The sequence below is a fragment of the Mixophyes fleayi genome, chromosome 2 (genome assembly GCF_038048845.1).
Source record: "Mixophyes fleayi isolate aMixFle1 chromosome 2, aMixFle1.hap1, whole genome shotgun sequence".
NCBI classification, from domain to species: domain Eukaryota; kingdom Metazoa; phylum Chordata; class Amphibia; order Anura; family Limnodynastidae; genus Mixophyes; species Mixophyes fleayi.
Genome location: NC_134403.1, coordinates 55,732,845 through 55,753,312, shown reverse-complemented (window position 1 = coordinate 55,753,312; position 20,468 = coordinate 55,732,845). Strand labels below are relative to the sequence as shown.

At 39.6% G+C, this 20,468-nt stretch overlaps 1 protein-coding gene across 2 annotated transcripts in view; it reads left to right on the top strand.

Annotated features, from left to right (window-relative positions):
- The window catches only part of SMAD9 (SMAD family member 9), a 31,732-nt gene extending 17,453 nt beyond the window's left edge, over window positions 1-14,279 (top strand). For both annotated transcript variants that reach the window (XM_075199008.1, XM_075199009.1), the window contains exons 3-7: window positions 492-749; window positions 838-942; window positions 3,115-3,336; window positions 5,233-5,489; window positions 13,903-14,279. In XM_075199008.1, coding sequence (XP_075055109.1) covers window positions 492-749; window positions 838-942; window positions 3,115-3,336; window positions 5,233-5,489; window positions 13,903-14,046 — 986 coding nt within the window. In that variant the 3' untranslated portion in view covers window positions 14,047-14,279. The remainder of the gene's footprint in view (window positions 1-491; window positions 750-837; window positions 943-3,114; window positions 3,337-5,232; window positions 5,490-13,902) is intronic.
- Window positions 14,280-20,468: the final 6,189 nt, after the last annotated feature.

The following is a 20,468-nucleotide window of genomic DNA, read 5'->3' as shown; positions in this document are numbered from 1 at the left end:
CCTCACCCCCTTGACAACAGCGATAATCCCGTCAGCATGCTCAATGATGTCATCAACTGCAGCCGCCTTCTTGCTTCATCGTCATTGGCTGCTGTCGGGGTGAAGAGGAGTCGTCATCGGGCAGGGTCGGGAACCAGCTCTTTCGGAATAGTCACGGGGTGAGTCTTGTTGGGGTAGTCAGCATCGATATGCTGACTACCACCAGACGGGGGGAAGGGGGCACAATAAAATATTCTCCTTGGTACTGCAGTTTCCAAGGACAGTGGGTCTTCAGAACAGAGAAGCCTATGGAGGCGAGCTAGGATCCAGTATCTGGTTTAGTTCCTGTGTTAATTTTTTCTTTGTTGACTTTTCACAAGAATATTTAATTGGATAAATATTTCTATCTTTGTGAATATTATAACTTGATTTTTTTATTTAGAAATAAATTGCTAATTTACTTTTTTTCAAGGTGAATAATCTATATCTATGTTTTTTGTATTTTGTTTTAGTCTTGCCACCGGTACTAGTTCCAAGACATAGTGAGTTTAACCCACAACTCAGCCTGCTTGCCAAGTTCCGGAATACGTCCCTCAACAATGAACCACTCATGCCTCACAATGCCACCTTCCCTGAGTCTTTCCAGCAGCCAACGTGTACTCCATTCTCTTCCTCGCCCAACAACATCTTTCACCACTCGCCAAATACTATTGGCTATCCCGATTCCCCCAGAAGTTCTTCTGAACCAGAAAGTCCTTACCAGATCATAGGTGAACTATACAGATATCCACAGGGGCTCTGTTTTCTAATTTACTATATTTTTCCATCACAATTACTATGTTCCCTTGTGCCCCCCAGATACTCCACCGCCACCGTACAACCCACCAGAGATACTTGGAAACCAAAACAGACACTCAGGGGACTCGAGTGAGTGCCAACTAGTTTTATCAGCTACAAACAGAGGTTGGTACTTGCTTCAAAACTAGAAATATTAGCAGAATGATTATTTTGTTTCTCACATATGCTAATCGTGTTTAACATATAGGGTCTCATGTTCGGACGAAACCTGCACGCAACTTACACTTACAATATGAGCACGGAACTTGAGTGTTGTTCTGAGTGTATTCAAATCCAAGCCGATCTCAATATACGTTGCCATTTGTATCTGGGTATAAGTACACTCTGTCTAAACGTTACTTGTCGTATGTAGACAGCACGATACGCACACGCATGTGTGCAATATAAAGTCAAATCAGGACACATTCAAACATGTTTTAAAAAATAAATAAATTAACAGCTCTTAATGGCCTACTATAGTTATATAATTTATAAATATTTGTTAATTTTTTTAAAAAAACAGTAAGTACATAAAACAGGAAGTTCTTAATGTGTACTGTGCACACAATGCGTTTTCTTATATTCTCTCATACTTGTATACAAATGTTCTTTGCTAACTAGTGGCATGTATACGTGTAGTTTATAATTCAAAGATGATTGATGCCGTGACAGTCACCACTATCAGTTGGTAGTTACACGTGGCTTGGGGCAGGTACAAATGACACGGTTAGAAAACACAGGACTTGAATTGTCTGTATCTGTGTTGGCAGCGCGCCCTTACGGTTCATTAACAATGTTCACCTGCCCCTTTCGCCTTCCCAGTCACAGCGAGTTGTGTCATTTACGTTCAGACATGAATTGCGGTCATTGTCTCAAGTTCTGTTTCTGAGCTGTTTCACACCAGATGCAGTTCCATGAATCAGGCCCATAATGTATATATTTTTATTATTTTACTCTATACCAATTGTAAAATGACATTCCATCTTTATTGCTGGTGAAAATTGATGTCTACTAAATCCAAACTAAACATTTACGTCAGCGCCTCCATGGCTAGATCAGAAAGTCAGTACGTTTATATGAGGTGCCACTTAGTCCAGTTGTATTCTGCATTTACTTATCCGGTTATGCATTTCAGCTTGTTTTCACAATGAATTATTTCAGACCAATGGGCAACGCCTATTTACTACATAAATACAGGGACAGCCCTATGAAAAATCCTTCCCCAGTCAGTATTCTGGTGCTAACCTGGCAGGCAGAGAAACAGATCCTTGCTAGTATAGGCTTGTACTCCTCTTGGCCCTGCTACTAATTCACTGAGCCGGTCTCATAGATAGGTGTGTTCTTTATTACCTTTAAGCAGACAGGTGGAACGGGCAAAAGCAATATGTTGTTGTATACACCTATACCCATACTTGCCCGTTCTCCTGTGCGGGAGACCCCTGAATTCCAGGTAGGTCTCCCGGACTCTTGGGACAGCAGACAATTCTCCCGCATCCTGCCCAATCGCGGCACCCCCCCTTCACGATGGGGGTGGATCGACCCGCCACGCCCCCCTCCGGGAGGGGGTGGATCGACCCGCCACGCCCCCCTCCGGGATCTCCCGGAATAAAAAAATTAAAAGTCAGCAAGTGTGCCTATACCTACCATTTTCCTGCTTCTTATTATAATGCTGACATGTGCTGTGGCCTTGTGCTCCTATATGGTCACAAAAATCCTCCTTGACTTCCGGTCACCTTATATTTCACAGTAGGGGTGCATTATTCCTTATAGTTTTATGACAATAAAATAAATAGTAAATAATGGAGTGTTTTAATTACCTTTGAATTCAATTATGTTTTGGTATGCTTATTTTTATTTTTTCCTTGATTTTGTGTTATTATTTTTTTTAACTGAGAGAGGAAAGCTCTCAGCCTGGGACACGGCTGTAGTTTAGATTATCCTATCTGTAGTAGGTTACTGCATGGGGAAGGGCCTGGTACTGCGGTTGGTCAGTATCTGACTCACTGATGCCAATTTAATGAAGGGAATAAGGAACAAATGTTTAAGCACAGTTTAGAAATACATGGGAAATACAGTTCAGTTATGTCCTAATATGGCCACCATAATGAAATATATAAGTATCTTTGGTGGCATGTGATGTCAGAGCTTAACACGAATAATTATGTTTTACAGGGATTTATACAAGGATTCATATTCATACCATTCATGTATTATACAACTATTTTGCCATGTTTTATGTACTTAAGATTGCAGCAGATGAGTGTTTCTTAGCATTCATTTTATTTTACTGTTTCACAGAGTTCCGTCCTGTTTGTTATGAAGAACCTTTACACTGGTGCTCCGTTGCGTACTATGAACTCAACAATCGGGTGGGAGAGACGTTCCAGGCGTCTTCCCGCAGTGTGCTCATCGATGGGTTCACAGATCCTTCCAACAACAAGAATAGGTTCTGCTTAGGACTTCTTTCCAATGTTAACCGAAACTCCACCATTGAAAACACCCGCCGGCACATCGGCAAAGGTAACAGGCTTAGCGTCACCAAGCTGTGTTAAAACAGTTATGGACATATATAAAAATAAGACCGTAGCCTATATTTTTCTATTACGTTTACTTTTTTTTCAGCTTATGAAGGTAAAAACTCATCCTAGCCACACACAGCACAACACTGCAATAGGTAATAACTCATAAAACCCCACACTGAGGTGCATAGTCTGTGCCTAGTTTAGAGTTGAGTGAAATTTTCAGGTCTGAAGGTACATGGAAAATGTGGGTTGCAAAATTGCTTTCTTCCGAGTATATTTTGAGGTCCATGTATCTTTAGATGGGTCACACCACAAAAACCGCAACCAACTCAGGCAATGCCAGATTAGACTGGTCTTACTATAACAGTGAATCCGCAGCATGGGGTCTCCCTGTCATAGTGGGTCTCGGACCCAGCCTAGTGAAGATGGGACTGAATTCCCTAGGGCAGGCTTGGCTAACCTGTAGCACTCCAGGTGTTGTGAAACTACAAGCCCCAGCATGCTTTGCCAATATATAGCAGCTTAATGCTGGAACTGTATGTTGGGACTTGTAGTTTCACAACACCTGGAGTGCCACAGGTTAGCCAAGCCTGTCCTAGGGCAATCAGGTGTACTAAAAAAAGAATGCGGGCTCTCTACTTCCCCAGAGAAAACCAGCCCCATACTAAGAGCAATAGGGCCCCTACAAACACCCCTGTTTGTAAGGGGGGTAGTAATAGATTCATGTGTAAAAAAAACATGCTAAAAAGGTGTTGGGGAAACACAAAGCGTAAAGTAACCACACAAAAGAAACCAACTAGAAATCCCAACAAACGGGTGCAAATCAACTGGGTATGTCAGTACTTGTAGAATGGGAATCAGAAATATGGTCACACTTACATGCCTCTAGGGAAATGAAAGTACCCCCTAAATCCTGTATTGTACGAGCTTAGTATGTAATAAGATATACTGAAATTAATGGTACAATTTATAAAACTTTAAACAATTCATTAGTGGCTGAGTAGTAAATAGAGAATTTTTTCAGGTACAGCTGTAACTCTTACACCAAGAGTAGGTGACATTATATTTCCAATAATCAAGAGTTCTGTGTGACTAAAATCCTTCTACTTATTTTACTATTTGATTTCTACACATCCTCAGTGGTATAGAACAATTTGAGGTTGGACACTTTTTGCACCATCCGCACAAAATATATACCGATAAGCAAATTTACTGTAGAAAATATACCAAATTAATAAGAAAAAACATTAAAATGTGCAAATGTGACACATGAAATGCAGACAGTCCTTATGCTACCCACTCTGTAATATGCAGGGAATATCAGGCAATTATACACGACTGTGATGCCCGATATAAGCCATTAAAAATGAATTGGATCATCATCAGAGATGTTGGTAAACGGTGCCAGAAGACCTTCCGGTCGCACTAACAGGCCCCGGTCATGTTGGGATTGATCGGACCACTCAGCCTAAAAGGGCCAAAATCTCTTTAACTGCGCCATTACATATGTGGTCAAATTGGACATTGGTCCTATCACGTGGCACTCACACTGATTGGCAGGATCCCGTCCTGTGTGGCCAACATTACTCAACATGACTTCCTGAAGCTGAGATCGCAACAAGCAATATTGTAGGAGAAAAATGTACGTTTTTAATTAATGGGGGATTTTAAAGTAAGCCATGACTTTGAAATGATACTTTTATTTTTGCTGGCATGCACACAGCTTTAGCAGAAAGATTGTTACAAGAAATAGCTTGTATGTGTGCAAATGGTAAATTACCCTTAGTATCATCCCCGCTTTCATTTGAAAAATGTAAACTCATTTGCAACCCATATTTGTCCTGTTTTGCCAAAGGAGAGCTTTCAAGTAACTATATTTTCTGCTAACATCTAGGGGTCCATCTGTATTACGTTGGTGGAGAGGTTTATGCCGAGTGTGTAAGTGATAGCAGCATTTTTGTACAAAGTCGCAACTGCAACTACCAGCATGGCTTCCACCCGGCAACCGTCTGCAAGATTCCCAGCGGCTGTAGCCTGAAGATCTTCAATAACCAGCTGTTTGCCCAGCTTCTCTCACAGTCAGTTAACCAAGGTTTCGAGGTGGTGTTTGAACTGACCAAAATGTGCACTATAAGGATGAGTTTTGTAAAAGTAAGTACCCCCCCCATAGTATTTTAGAATACATGGTTACCCCTACATGTATAGTATTTTACTGTAAAAGTCAAAAATATCAGTTTATTACAATACAAAGCAATCACCTTCCCTAAGTTATTATTATTTATAAACACGTTGAGAATACATTGTTACCTCTAATTTTCAAGAAGGTAATCATTTGTTTATCATATGGGATTTTTATCATAATGGATCAACTATGAACTGGGAAAGTTAGAACTTGTGAGTCACAATCATCAGTGTGCTCTAACTCTGTACTTATTAATAATAATCATTTATATAGCGCTTTTCTCCCAATAAGACATATGTTGCAGAAGGTGAGACACTGAGAGTTACTGTTCTGTCTAATCATTCAGTCCCTGCTGCATTGGAGTTTACAGTTTAAATTCCCTACACACACACACATTAGGGTCCCAGACAATTAACCTACCAGTATGTCTTTGTATGTTCTCCCTGTTTTTGGGTGGGTTCCCCCCCTCCACAGTCCAAACTCTACACAGGTAGATAGGGCCCTGGTTGGAATGGAACCCATGACCCCAGCTCTGTGAGGCAGTAATACTAACCTCTGTGCCCTTTTTGCAGCACTGAATTTTAAGGGAAGAATAGGGGGCCTACAGCATATGTTCGTTTATTTTCATTGCAAAATGGATGTAATTTATGAAAAAAAATCTGTTGTCTCCCATAGCGACCAAACAGATCTTGTCAGTACCCTAGCTGAGTTTACAAAATGAAAGCAAACATCTAGTTTGATTTCTATGGCCACTCATATTTTTCCTTTCTATCAATTTTCATAAATGTCTCCCAAAATGTGGATAAAGTTAGCATTTCGAATGCAGCGTATCTTGATACCACCTATCTAAAATAAGCTTTGATTATAACCAATATAAAGCCCACACCATTTAAATCTTGGATGGCATTGCCATAAGGCCTGGATTTGTGTGTAAACAATTTCTTACTTACACTTTATAAATATTTAAGACTTGGTTCAATTAGGGCAGAAACATTTATGTGTTTTTATTTTATACAGATAGGATACAGTGAAGGTTGGAACCATGTGTATTTAAGGTGGTAGGGGGGGCACTACATGTGAATCCAGGCCTGATTGTCATCTTTTTCAGAATGGGCTTATGTGTTTACTTTCTCTCATTGTTAATGTGTGTATATATATATATATATATATATATATATATATATATTGCAACAGAAAAACAAGTAGGGCACCCCAATGTGTAATATCAAAATATGGTGTTGGGAAGATGTAGTAACTGCGTACCGTAAAGATGTATTCAAGAAGTAAATGGTCATATGGTGAAAAATCAACATTTCGCTAGGCACTCGTCCATCAACGGAGGGCTGAAACTCCTGTGACACTGATCTAATGTGATTATGCAGTCAGATGGATCCTTGAAAACTGGCAACTTCCTACAGCTTGATAATGTCACACAAGTACTGTACAGATGAGGTTGTGACAGAGGAATTGCCTGATCTTATATATATGGTCTAAGAAAGCTCATGGTCTTGTGACTATCTGGTACGCAGTTTTTATTTACCTAGGGATGCATGTTGCACCTGTGTGCCACATTATTCACCTTTGGGTTTACTACCTGTTTTAGCACTCTGTCTCCTGGTGGAGGACTATTTCTGGTTTTGGTGCAGTTTTATATATAACAATACTGCACTATGTTACTTTCTGTTCTGATTTTTCTACATTGTCGCTATGTCTGATGGAGACTGAGAGGTATTACCTCTGAAGAGGAAACCTCCATATGACCATTTACTTCTTGAATACATCTTTACGGTACGCAGTTACTACATCTTCCCAACACCATATTTTGATATTACACATTGGGGCGCCCTACTTGTTTTTTTGTTGCAGCATTTTCGTTATCCGGACTAACCATCTGGCCACAAGTATCCTGAGGCTGCCGCTCTCAACTGAGCTAAGGGTTGTTTTTCGGGACTGATCCCTCAAAACTGGACTTTATATATTATCTATACCAGTTGTCTATCCAAACTGTATTTACGTTGTGGTAATTAGCGCCACCATATATATCCTTTTTTGTTATATTTTATATTTATATATATATATATATATATATATATATATATATATATATATATAAAATATATCTATCTACATATATATATATATATATATATATATATATATATATATATATAATATATCTATCTACATATATATATATATATATATATATATATATATGTATGTATGTGTGTGTGTGTGTGTGTATATGTATATATATATATATATATATATATATATATATATATATATATATATATATATTGTGAGAAAGTACACCACTCACAGGAATCGGACACAGGTATGCTGACCCATTTAGCAGTTTATTAGCAGTTGTCAGGATGGTAAAACACCTCCAATGCTGGTACAGCAATCATATCCAGTAACAGTACACGAAAATCCCCACCACCTACATCTGGCTAGACATTACTTCCCTGTCTACTTGCCGGCCACTTACTGGCATCGGTGGTCCCACCCACACATACAGACAGTCTCTTTATCCTCCACCCCAAGCACTACAAACAAATCACAGCAAACCAATCACACCCATGTGGAACACCTGTGTGTGTGCTAAGAGAGGAACCTAGGGAAAACTTAACCCTGTTTGCAGCCTGCTGCTGCAGACTAACTGTGTTCCTACCTGTTCCCTTACAGGGAACTGTGGCAAATATCCCTCTTTGCCACAATATATATAGATGTATACCCATTACCTATCATTACCTTGTAGCTGAAAGGCATTTTGAGATATCTTTTTATACATATATTCTCTTTTACCTTATAGTTGTTTTCCACTTACACACCATACTCCCTAGGGATGGATTATATCTTATGTATACATATTTCTGAGTGCTTGCTTCCTTCATGTGTATTGTCCCTTTGTTTGGAGGACTCTCCATTCTCTGGGTAATGGGCTGCATTGCTCAGTGTCAGAGTATGCAGGGACAGAGTCAGGATGGATTAGTGCGATTCCTGAATATAAGCTGGTTCATCTGTCATGGTGTGATAAAGAGATCACAGATCTAAATGTATTCATCCATTACCAAACATCTGTGACTTTTTCGCTTGCACATGTGTACAAACGTACATACATAAAAATGATGCTGTATATTAATAGCTCTTGTTGTTCTATAGTACATTGCATTCTACTGATATACCAAGCTAGTCACCTGCTCCCATTCCAGAAAGGCCTACTCTGTATTTTATTTATTCATCAGGTGGAAAGGCACAAGGTCGCTTTGCAACTTCCTACATATTATTAGTTATGAAAGGTGATATTATTCTGGGTTGTGAAGTTTGCTCGATGACAAATGAACCCGTCTTCTTCATTTCATTTGTCAGTATCCTCCTATGGAAATAAGATGGGGGAAATGTGTTCAGCAATCATTCTGAAAGATAAAAAGATAGAAGTCATTGTAACTGTAAGGGTTTGTTCACTTCAGGCAGCTTTTATTTATTGATTTATTCATGCCCTTCTACAACCTTTACTATAGACATTGCAGTAGCTTTCTGGCTTGCTTTATTTTAGATACCCTTATACAGCACTGCTGGGCACTGTATATTTCATGCATTTAGGGCATCCTGGAGGGGACGGTCCAAGCAGCAAGTGCAGGGGTGTGATGCTGTCACTTGCGTCATCACTGCCACGCCCACAGCTGCACAGTACCACATTTTGCAAATCGTGATATGATTCAAAGCACATCGTGTCCTCAAGGCCTCATCCCACCAATTTCTCAAAAAAGAGAAGCAGGATCCTGGAGGGTGGCCTACTCTTCCAGGAGGACTCTCCGAAACTTGGGAGTATCCCAGGCATTCTGGAAGAGTAGGCTAGTAACTACATTTGTAAAATGGATTTTGGCATTTTATCCTTTAACAAAGTTCAATGAAAGTGGAGTAAGCCATACAAAGATAATATAATTAGTGATGCTTGGGCTCGGTTTCCCGAAAACCGAGCCCACCTGAACATCCAATCTCGTGAGTTTTGGATTCTATAAGTACAGCCCTCCACGGAGATCCAGCGCCATTTCACAGAGGAGGTAGCAGGGTTCTTGGCAGTCTCCAGTGCAGTTGGGCAGCGTCATTAATGAAAGTTAAAGAAAAAGGTTGGCAGTGTTCTTAAAAGTCTCCAGTCACATTCTACTGTGTCATAGCTCACTGAGAAACAAGAGGTGGCAGTTTTCAGTGCTGAAACAGAAATAATAGGGCTGGCAGTATTATTAAAAGTCTCCAGTGACATTCAATTACTTCTCTCTCGTACGTGTGACCACATACTTTGTTTTTCACTGGGTTCACCATCTCCAACTGTGTTAGAGGACACATTCTACTGTGCCATAGCTCACCCAGAAACAGGAGAGGTGGCAGTGTTCAGTGCTGAAACAGAAATAATAGGGCTGGCAGTGTTCTTAAAAGTCTCCAGTGACATTCTACTGTGCCATAGCTCACCCAGAAACAGGAGAGGTGGAAGTGTTCAGTGATGAAACAGAAATAATAGAGCTGTGTGCCATAACTCGCCCAGAAACTGGAGAGGTGGCAGTTTTCAGTGCTGAAACAAAAATAATAGGGCTGGAAGTGTTCTTAAAAGTCTACAGTCACATTGTACTGTGTCATCAAAATGGATTCACATCAGTCCACAGAAGACCAGGAGCACCAAGCAGCTGCTGAAACCAGTCATGATGATAGTAATCCCTCTATGTCAACTTCTAAAGTATTTGTTAAAGTGTGTAGTGTTTTTAAGTCAGGGAAACAAAAATGTAAAAAACACCTTTTACCTTGGTAAAGGTAAAAACACCTATAATCAAGGCAAAGTTAATTGCAGAAAAATATAAAATTACCAACATGCCATTTCTACAAGAAAAGAATCATCACCTTTCTCTATGAGTGCCAGTTCTGCAACTGTCAGTGAGGCATCTTCCTGTAAGGTCAGTCATGACGATGCAAGACCTTGTCATTCTGACTCAAAAAGTGGTGCCTGGATTTATCCTTCTGAAGTTTGTTTCTAATAATCCTTTCAATTGCTTCTCTCTCATATGTGTGACCACATACTTTGTTTTTCACTGGGTTCACCATCTCCAACTGTGTTATAGGACAAGTGAAATTCGCAGTGCTCTGGGTAACGGTGCTCTCCTCGCTTCATCTTCCAAAGCTTCGTCTGCAGGGGCCGGTGACACACCCATTTGTTTTCTTAGGTCTTTTAGTTGTTCTTTAAACTGGACATATTTATCATCCTGCCTCAGGGCTTCCTCTATATTATTCTACTGAAGCGCAGTGTATCTATCGTGTACAAACTCTCTTAAATCTGGGATCTCATCCAGTGGGTCACGTTTTAACTTAAGTACGGTCTCCTCAACTGCATCTATATATTGGTTTAAGTCTCTGTTCAATGCAGCGTATCCCAACATGACGGATTCCATGCTGCCCACATGTTCTGTGTCACAGTCCGTCTGAAGAAGATCTAATTCCACTGCAGTTGTAATATTCATTCCTGTGTCTACATAAGTTTGGCAGTTCTTTAGGGATGAGAGGGAGGTATCCACAGAGGAGAAGGAGATTAAAGATGAAGCACGAGCAGACATGGTTTAATAATGTAGAGTTTCTTTGACAGCACTGTTGGGCTTAAGGCAGCTAAGCTATTGGTAGCTTGTTTTGTGGGGGCCCAAACAAACCAAGAACTTCAGCCACAAAGGTGGCACTCCTTGTCGCTGGAGTGCTTGCTTTGTTAAACTGTACATGTCCTTTTCAATATCTTACATAAGTGTGGATGGGAGGGCCCAAGGACAATTCCATTTTGCACCACTTTTCTTTTCTGCCACTGCTGTGTGCAGTGCCGGACTGGGGCATGAAGGGCCCACCGGGGGACTGCAATGCTAGGGGCCCACCAGAGGGGGTGTGGCCAGCCATCATAGAGGAGACCAGACACTAGAGGGGGAGTGGTCAGCTCACGAAGGACAGCTAGCACCATAGTGTAGTATGTAAAGAATGCAGTGTGTACACATTCTTGACCTGCCCCTTAGATTGGGCTGAACAGTCACCACTAGAATCAGAACATTTGACAGACTGTACTACCTGCTCTTGTCATTTTCACCACCTGTGGCTGCTGGTTTCTTTAGTTGTGGCTTGTCTGGATCCTGGAATGTTAGGGGCCGTATTTGGAAAAACAAATGGGTACATTTAGAAAATTCCAATCAGCCCTGACGTTAAATCAATAGGACCCACGATTATTACTTAGGCCTTCCTCCAGCCCCAACATTAAAGTAATAGTATTCCCATTTAATAAATAAACCTATTTCCCTCCCTCAAAACAGCCCCAGCAATAGATTAATAGCATTTATGTATAATAAATATACCTATTTCCCGCAACCGTCACTGCCATTAAATAATTCACATTCACATTTAATAAATAGACCTCATACTCCTCAAACTTAGCCCCACATTCAATTTATAGCCCCCAAACCACCCCATCTTAAATTAATAGTCCCCACTATAAAATTAAATCGCCCCACCATCACCCCACAAACAAAATAGCACCCATTAGTTAGCCACCACCTACCACACACACACATTACATTTCCACAAGCCCGCTGTGCCATCACACACGCATTACTGTGCCCCTTCATCAACATGCAGTGCCTCCTTATGATGACATTGCGCCCTTCATGCTGCTTTTGCCCCCACCCCTTCTTCTGGACCCCCTTTATCACACTGTGCCATGCTGCTTTTGCTCCTCTCTTCTCCTGGCCCCCCTTCATCACCCTGTGCCGTGCTGCTTTGACTCCCCTTCACCCTGTGCCATGCTGCTTTGGCCCCTCTTCACACTCTGCCGTGCTATCTTTGCTCCCCCTTCACACTCTGCTATGCTGCCTATGCTGTATTTTCTCCCCCTTGCTTCCGTTCCTTCACTTACTTTTTCTATCAGCTTCTTTCTTCTCTTTTCTTCTCTTCTTCTGTCTTCTTTCTTCTTGCGACTCCTCTCTGCGCCGCTCTTCACTGAACAACGGGTGTGATGACGTCACGCCCGACATTCAGTGCGGACGGAGCAGGGAGGAGGGGCGCCGCGATCACATGAGTTTGTTTTGTTTTTTAAAGTGTCGCTCCCTGCCCACCAACGAAGAGGGTAGCGATCAGGGTCAGGGCCTTCCGGGGGATAGCCCGGCTCCCTGGCGGGCCAGTCCGACCCTGGCTTTGTGGCAATGTTTCCTAGATGTGCTATGAACTGCCATGCGTTCGTGTCGTTGCTCTGTCGCTTAGCATCCAGCCAGCTCACTGCAGTCTTTGTCCGAAAGTGGATGAACATAATATCGTGACCTATGAGGTGTTTAAAATTGACTGGAAATGACTGGAAATTAGTGTTATTGAGGTTAATAGTAATAATAATGTAGGAACAAAAAAAGAGCAAAATTATGTGATTTTAGTATATTTTAGCAATTTTTAAAAAAAATACAGATCCAAAACCAAAACACGGGGGTTAGTGAACATCTCTAAATATAATATGCCACTTTTGTTTTTTCATCCAATCAAATAGACATTTTAAACAAACCAATGTGGTTTTATGTGACTGACCGGTCCAGTCTCCTTGTGGTAAATCTTATATACAGTGATCCATTTTTTATATTATCTTTTTTTGTTTATGCAGAAAACAGGACACTTATACAGTATGTGACCTAGGGGTACATGTATCAAGCTTCGGTTTTCAAGCGGGTTTCTAAAGTGGAGATGTTGCCTATAGCAACCAATCAGATTCTAGTTATCATTTATTTAGTACATTCTACAAAATAAAAGCTAGAAACTGATTGGTTGCTATAGGCAACATCTCCAATTTTTAAAACCCCGGGAACTTGCAGCTTGATACATTTACCCCCTGGTGTCTTTGAACCTATAATTGGTACTCTAGAGTCAGTTTGAGTGCAGCATAGATGTATATATTACCGCTAGTCCTGATCACTCAGATGCTTCGCTCTAAACATTCTCAGATAAAGGATTTGTCCAGCAAAACACATACAATAATGACCGACCCCTCCCACCAATGTCTGCTGCTCAGGACCCTGACCAAAGCCCCAGTTCACTTCTTACCGGCAATTCTTCTGCAACTTATGCAGGTATTATTTTAAAATTTTGTCCAGAGCATTAATTGGCCAATGCTCTCCCCCCATTATTTGGTGGAAGTACGGAGTTCAAAATCCTTCCGCCCTTGCGTGTTAGTTGTTGGGTGATATCTCCTGATTCACGGGTCCTGGGCATAAGATACAGGCCATACAGGTATTTGGGAATAGGTGCTTTTCTATTAAAACGTGTTTGGATGGACCGCTCTTAAAGATTTAACCATCAACTAACGTCCTCCACTTTGTTTCTTAGGGTTGGGGAGCAGAGTATCACCGTCAGGACGTAACAAGCACTCCTTGCTGGATTGAGATCCATCTTCACGGTCCTCTGCAATGGCTGGACAAGGTTCTGACTCAGATGGGCTCCCCCCACAATCCCATCTCTTCTGTATCATAATACAAGTCTCCGGAGTGCTATTGCAGGCAGTGGCTTCAAGAGTAACGTTTCTTTCTTCTGGTTTAAAGACTTGTAATGTAAATACTTATATTTCAGTATATGTAATGTGGCTTTTTTTTTGTAAAGTGGTGTAATTGTAGAAAAAGAAACTGACAAAGTCTCGTTGTATGTTCTTGATATATTCTACAACTGTATTTCTTCACAGATATTGTGTGCAGGAACCCTCCCCCCCCCCCCAAAAAAAAAACCCCTACAACACTATTTCACTTGATTTCTAACTAGTTTTCACTCTCTTACAAACGGTACACTATGTAAGGATTTTATTTTTATTTTGTATATAAATGGTTCTTTATTGATAACGTCACTCAGATTTGGTTTTAAGAATTATTATTTTTATAATTTTTTTTTGTATATTATTATGAGGGGAAAAGCATGTAAAAATGTTTTATTAAAATTGCTGAACTTGCCATAGCAATGTGAACAATTATTTTGGTTTTTTTAAAGGTGTTTTACACCTTCAGATGATTTCAATCTGTTCACTTCTACAAGGCTTCTTGAAACTTATTAAAAATATTGCTTTATGTTCTTGTCTTGTGTATTTCTTAAGCCATGTATTGATATCAAAGTCCGTTTACTGTACTTATCAATGCGGCCTGATGATACCAATACATACCTCAAGCAAAAAAAAGGACGCCAGGCAGATAAAGGAGTCTGCTTAGTAAAAGTTGCATGAGGGCGTGACAATAAACTAATTAAGTGTGAAGGTGGAAAATGTCTTTATGGTGCTGGCATACAAGTGTGTATCCCACAGTTCTCCTCTGCTACAGCTGTATGTCAGTCATCTTGCCTTATATGAAACTCAGAAGGCAGCTCAGTCAATAAACTAATTAAGTAAAAACTTGACAGCGCTCTAAAGCCTAACAGTAATAATGTAATATATTAAACATAGATGGCAAGAATCGATCTGCAAATGATATCACTATAAAAACAGTCTATTAAGCACAATACATTTAAAAGTAGATGTATTAATTCAGAAATATAATATAAACGACATATAAATAACTTTTGAGGAGAGGAAAGGTGAAAACCTGTGGTTGGATACTCCCGATAACAATATCAGATGTCCACCTGTTAAACTTCTTCCACGATCCTTTGCAATACAAACTCTGATTAACAGTGGAGGCTCCAATCAGATGTACATGATGCAATGCCCAGCTCCGACGCAGATAGGAAGCTTTTCAAAGCAGGAAAATATTGAAAGTATCAACATCTTACTTCTCTCTTCCTGACTCATTTCGTTCTCGAGGAACTTCTCAAACCATAGTTTTAATTGTATACATGGGCGTCTTTATAGCCCGATCCATAATTAGAAGAAACCTCATTTTTGCCATATTGTTTAAACAGCACCTGTTTAACGTCATAAAGTTTGTTCAATCAGAATCTTAAAAGCCGAATAAAGATCGCAATGCTGAATGCAAGGACTATAGGCAAAGCATGTTATATGCTTGACTGAGGTTAGGCTGAAAAAAAATATATTGAAAGCTGCCTTGCAATCACAATAGGGATCTCTGATCCCTTTTAAAACTTCAATTTGATTGGCAATCTGTTCCACATCTCAAATGGAAGAGTAACATAGGCTGAACGCCGTGTTCATACATGTTTAAGCTCGTTTTGGCTGAGGAAGCACTTCTTTTTCTGTCAGCTTCAGAGTGTTTATGTGCTAGGTTAGACTCTTATTGAATTAGAACTCCTAGCTTGCGTTGTCAGTTAGCTCAACAACTACTGACAAGCCACAGGTTGGCTACCCATGTCTACAGAAATGCGGCTATTGTGCACCGTGCCAAGTTTTGTCACATAAAATAGCTGTATGCAACATCATTTGCCTAATCAACAGCAAGTTGTCATGAAGCATTGATATCACTATAAAATCTGCCCTATAGTGCTATAGGAATTCAATTTTAGGTGTAATTTTACAGAAAAAAAACAACAACAAAATGGACATTCGCATTGAAGAAAATTGTGATAGTGTTCCCCTTTAAGGTAAAAAATGGTTTACTAATGTTCATTAAATAATTAATTTGATGCTCAAGTGGTTGTTGGACATTCATTTTTTTATAGATATTTTAAATGTGTTGTCTTTTCTGTGAATTCTGTAAATGTTTTGGTATGTTAGAAATGGATTAAATATCTACAGAAAAATACATGGAGGAAGCCATTTTTTGGTCTGATCCAATATTTATGAGATCGCATGCTATTGTTTCACTAGGAACCAATGATGTCTATGAGTTAAAAAGTGCGGTTCAACTTACAAGATGGCTGCCTTCACTGTGTGTTTTCTTGTCAGGTAAATTCTAAAGGTAATCTATGAGATTTGTTAATGATGAGGAGCCATTTTGTCACTCGAGATTTGCTTCTTCCTTATAAAAGTACATTTAATTGTTACTTGGTGATATCAATTGCTGAGCTCCTGAACATGAATCCTTTTTAGATGTACTTCAACCAAAGTAACAATTGCATAGCCCCTTTCTCCCAATCATTTATGACCCCACCATAATGATAATTATTATTTTTTTATACTTACCTCAGTGGAGATGCCAGCACTGGTCAAGTAAGCTGTATAGACAGTGTACATCTCTCAGCCGCATGGAGGTGATAAGATAGACTTACGTTTCCATGTGGCTTTCCTTTCTCCCTCCCTGATATAGCTACTACATTCCATTATAATCTTCTATCACATATAGTACATGGGGCAGCACAGAGGCCTAGTGGTTAGCACTTCTGTCTCACATCACTGTGGTCATGAGTTCAATTCCCGACTATGGCCTTATCTGTGAGGAGTCTGTATATTCTCCCCGTGTTTGTGTGGGTTTCCTCCGGGTGCTCTGGTTTCCTCCCACACTCCAAAAACGTACTGGTAGGTTAATTGGCTGCTAACAAAATTGACCCTAGTCTGTGTGTGTATGTTAGTGACTTTAGACTCTAAGCCTAGACTCTATATTTACAGGGTATAAATTAAAGTCACTTGCAATAATGCTTTGAAGTCCATTAAACATACTTGACCACTTTCTGGATACTCCCGAATTGCGGGGCAGCAGGACATTCTCCTCCACTTCACTAGGAGCTGGACAGGATGGGAGTCTCCATGACACAGGTAACTGGGCCAAAATGATGCGATTCACAGCAGATCGCATCATGCAACAAACATGACGCTTTTGCAAAGTGGGGATGAGGCAAAAATTACGACACTAACTGTGCCCCCATTCACCTCCACTCCAGCATCTCTCGTAGAGAAAGAGTAAAAAGTTGGTAAACATGCCATTAAAGGACACTTCAGGGAGCCGCTTTCTGTGGCCTAGTTATTGTTAACCACATTTTTTACCCGTTATTTAGCATCCCTTATCGCCTCACTACGCAGCGACGAGAGGGATGCATCCACGGAGCTATTTACCATACAGGTCATATCAGGACAACCGGTAAAAGACTGTACCGGCAATAATTGCATACTATGGGGTATATTTACTAAACTGTGGGTTTGAAAATGTGGAGATGTTGCCTATAGCAACCAATTAGAATCTAGCTGTCATTTTGTAGTATGTACTAAATAAATGACAGCTAGAATGTGATTGGTTGCTATAGGCAACATCTCCACTTTTTCAAACCCGCAGTTTAGTAAATATACCCCTAGAACTGCTAACACTGTCCACAGATGGCGGTACCTGACGGGAACAAGCTCTGAAAAATTTAACCTTTCTGCGCTTGATAAATAGCTCCACTTCGCTGCCCTCATTAAGGATTATGTGGACTGTGATAATATGCGTTACTTTGCCTATATCAGAGATTTCCCCTGCGTTGGGCTGTTAAATAAAATGTAACATAAACTTTCAACATATGAATTAACATAATGCCACATAATTTGATGGTAGCTATAACTTTCTGAAAGGTAATCAATGCACTAAAAAGATGTTGAGTCATTAAGGAGAGCAAAGCAAAAAAAAAAAAAAGAAGTAAGTTTGCTCCTGGACAAACCATGTTACAATGCAAGGGGTGCAAATTAGTTTATTGTTTTTCACATAAGTTAAATACTGGCTGCTTTTTCATGTAGCACACAGATACTTGATAGCTTTATTTTACACTGACATTTAAAGTTGATCTAGGACAGCCCTACCCCAACTATAAATCTGTCCTCACATTTTACATTTACCTCCCCCTCCAATGCAACATGGTTTTGCCCAGGTGTAAAGTTACTCCTCTTGTATGCTTTGTCTCTCTTTAATGATTTAGGTCCGTTGTCTTCTGCAGGTAACAACTAATCTGACATTTAGATGTGATTTTCAATAGAAGAAGCACTTTCATTCATAATAAATACGGTTTGCCAATTCTTTTGGGTGAAAAATATTAATAGTGATTTTAATAAATCCTTATCTACTATATGCACTGTATTAATAAATTAAGTAATTAGACCATTCTAGTCCATATTTTGTATAATTTAATGTCAGGAAATAGCTGGAGTGTCACAGATAATGGCTGAGCGCATAGGAAACTAGCCTCTGGTAGCGTATGGTTCAGTTATACAGCAGTTTTCAGATTTGTATGTCCTGTAACAAACATAGCAACTCCTACCAGACTGTATAGTGAAAAGGCATTTAAACTACTCGGCCATGTTTTTTCTTTAAATTAGGGGTATGTAAGAAGCCAGCTGTGAAAGAGCCCTCCCGAATCACAGCTGATCTGCCGCCATAAAGGCCCATGTAAACAGACTACACCATATGCAGCCACCTCAATCACTTCTCCATATAATTACTCCAATGTTAATCCCTTTGAACCACCGGTGTAGTATACTGCCGATAGGCACAGGTGAGAAATTTGTACCCGAGATCGGCTTCTTATACAGATTGCTAAAATACAAGAGAGCATAACGGAGAGCTTGTTCTTTCAGCCTTTAGAAATCAATGAAATTGGCAAAAACCATGTGCTAGGATGTATCTAAGTGCTGTTTTAAAACACACACTGCATTATTTATTCATCTGCGGTTTGCATACATATCCAATGTTTTGTTAGTTTTAAGAAACGTAAACTACATGGAAATTACAGTAAACCGCTGGTTTGAAAACTAATCCCGTTTAAAAACGTTGCGGTTTTGCAAACTGACGCCTAATACATTGAACCTTTTTATGGATCCCAGGTTGCAGAAACTGCACTGTGATACATGGCTGCCGTCTGTCACTCTGTATCTATTCTCAGGCCTATCCCCAGTCCTTACCAACAGTATATCTTCTACATTATTCACTGAAAAACATCCCAATTGTAAAGCGCTAAGGAATATGCTGGCGCTATATAAATAAACGTTAATATTAAAGTTACCAATAACTGCTTATAGCAAGGTGGGTGAGGGGATTTACAGGACTAATTAGGAATTTCCAATTTGTGGAAAAATTGAGCATGTTTATTACATTACCCTTTTTATTTACTCTACTGGGAGTAAAAGCGGATAAAAAGGCCTTTCAATATTTAATTGCTGCAGGAATGGCATCAAAAAGCCTTTTTACTATGGCAATAGTTTTAATGCAGCATTCATAAATGATTGCATAGTAATCCCTATGGAGCAATTTAGTTATTTCCGTACAGTCTTATCTCCCAGCTAATCTATTCACGTGGTTCTAGCTACCCTCGCCTCCAATGATTAGGGACTGGAGCATAGTTTCACATAGGTCACATTGTTTTGGCACAATAAACTGACATATCTAGAGTATGAAAATTTAAATGAGTTCAGATCATAAAATACAATTCTTGGGTCATTTAGGTTTTTGGAAGTAATAAAATTGATGTAGAAATCTATTCCCAATAAAACTGATAATCTAGAATCAATGAGTGTCTGAATTCTATGGCAATACATAGTTAAAAGAATATCGACTTCTTGTGGGCTTTATTTTTAAATCAAGTACAAACCAAAGGATCACTGGTTAATAGACGACTCTGCCTATATGCTATTGTTGGTTAAATACTCTTTATACTCAAGTGGGTCTGCAGCTCTGAGGACGCTCCCTGGGGAATAGATTGAGTGCAGTTCTGCGCTGAAACGCTAATTTAGCGATTTTACAAATAGTCCAATTGTTTTTAGTTTGTGATGGTTGGATTTAAAAAAATAAAAATAAATAAATCTTATAGTATCCCTTAAAGTTCAGATAACAGTTGACAGACTAGCTTTAAATAATTTCTTTCCCCTATCATTACAAAAGTAAATTTTTAAGAACTCAATAAAACATTTTTTGATAATTTTAAGCAGAATTCCTCCTCTTTAAGAGGAGGAAATTGGATCACTTACCGCCCACACATGTAACACTCTGTTTTATAAGTTGATAGAAGAAAAAGTTAAACAAATTGTATTATACAGGCATGTTTAGATCATTTAAATGTACTGGCTT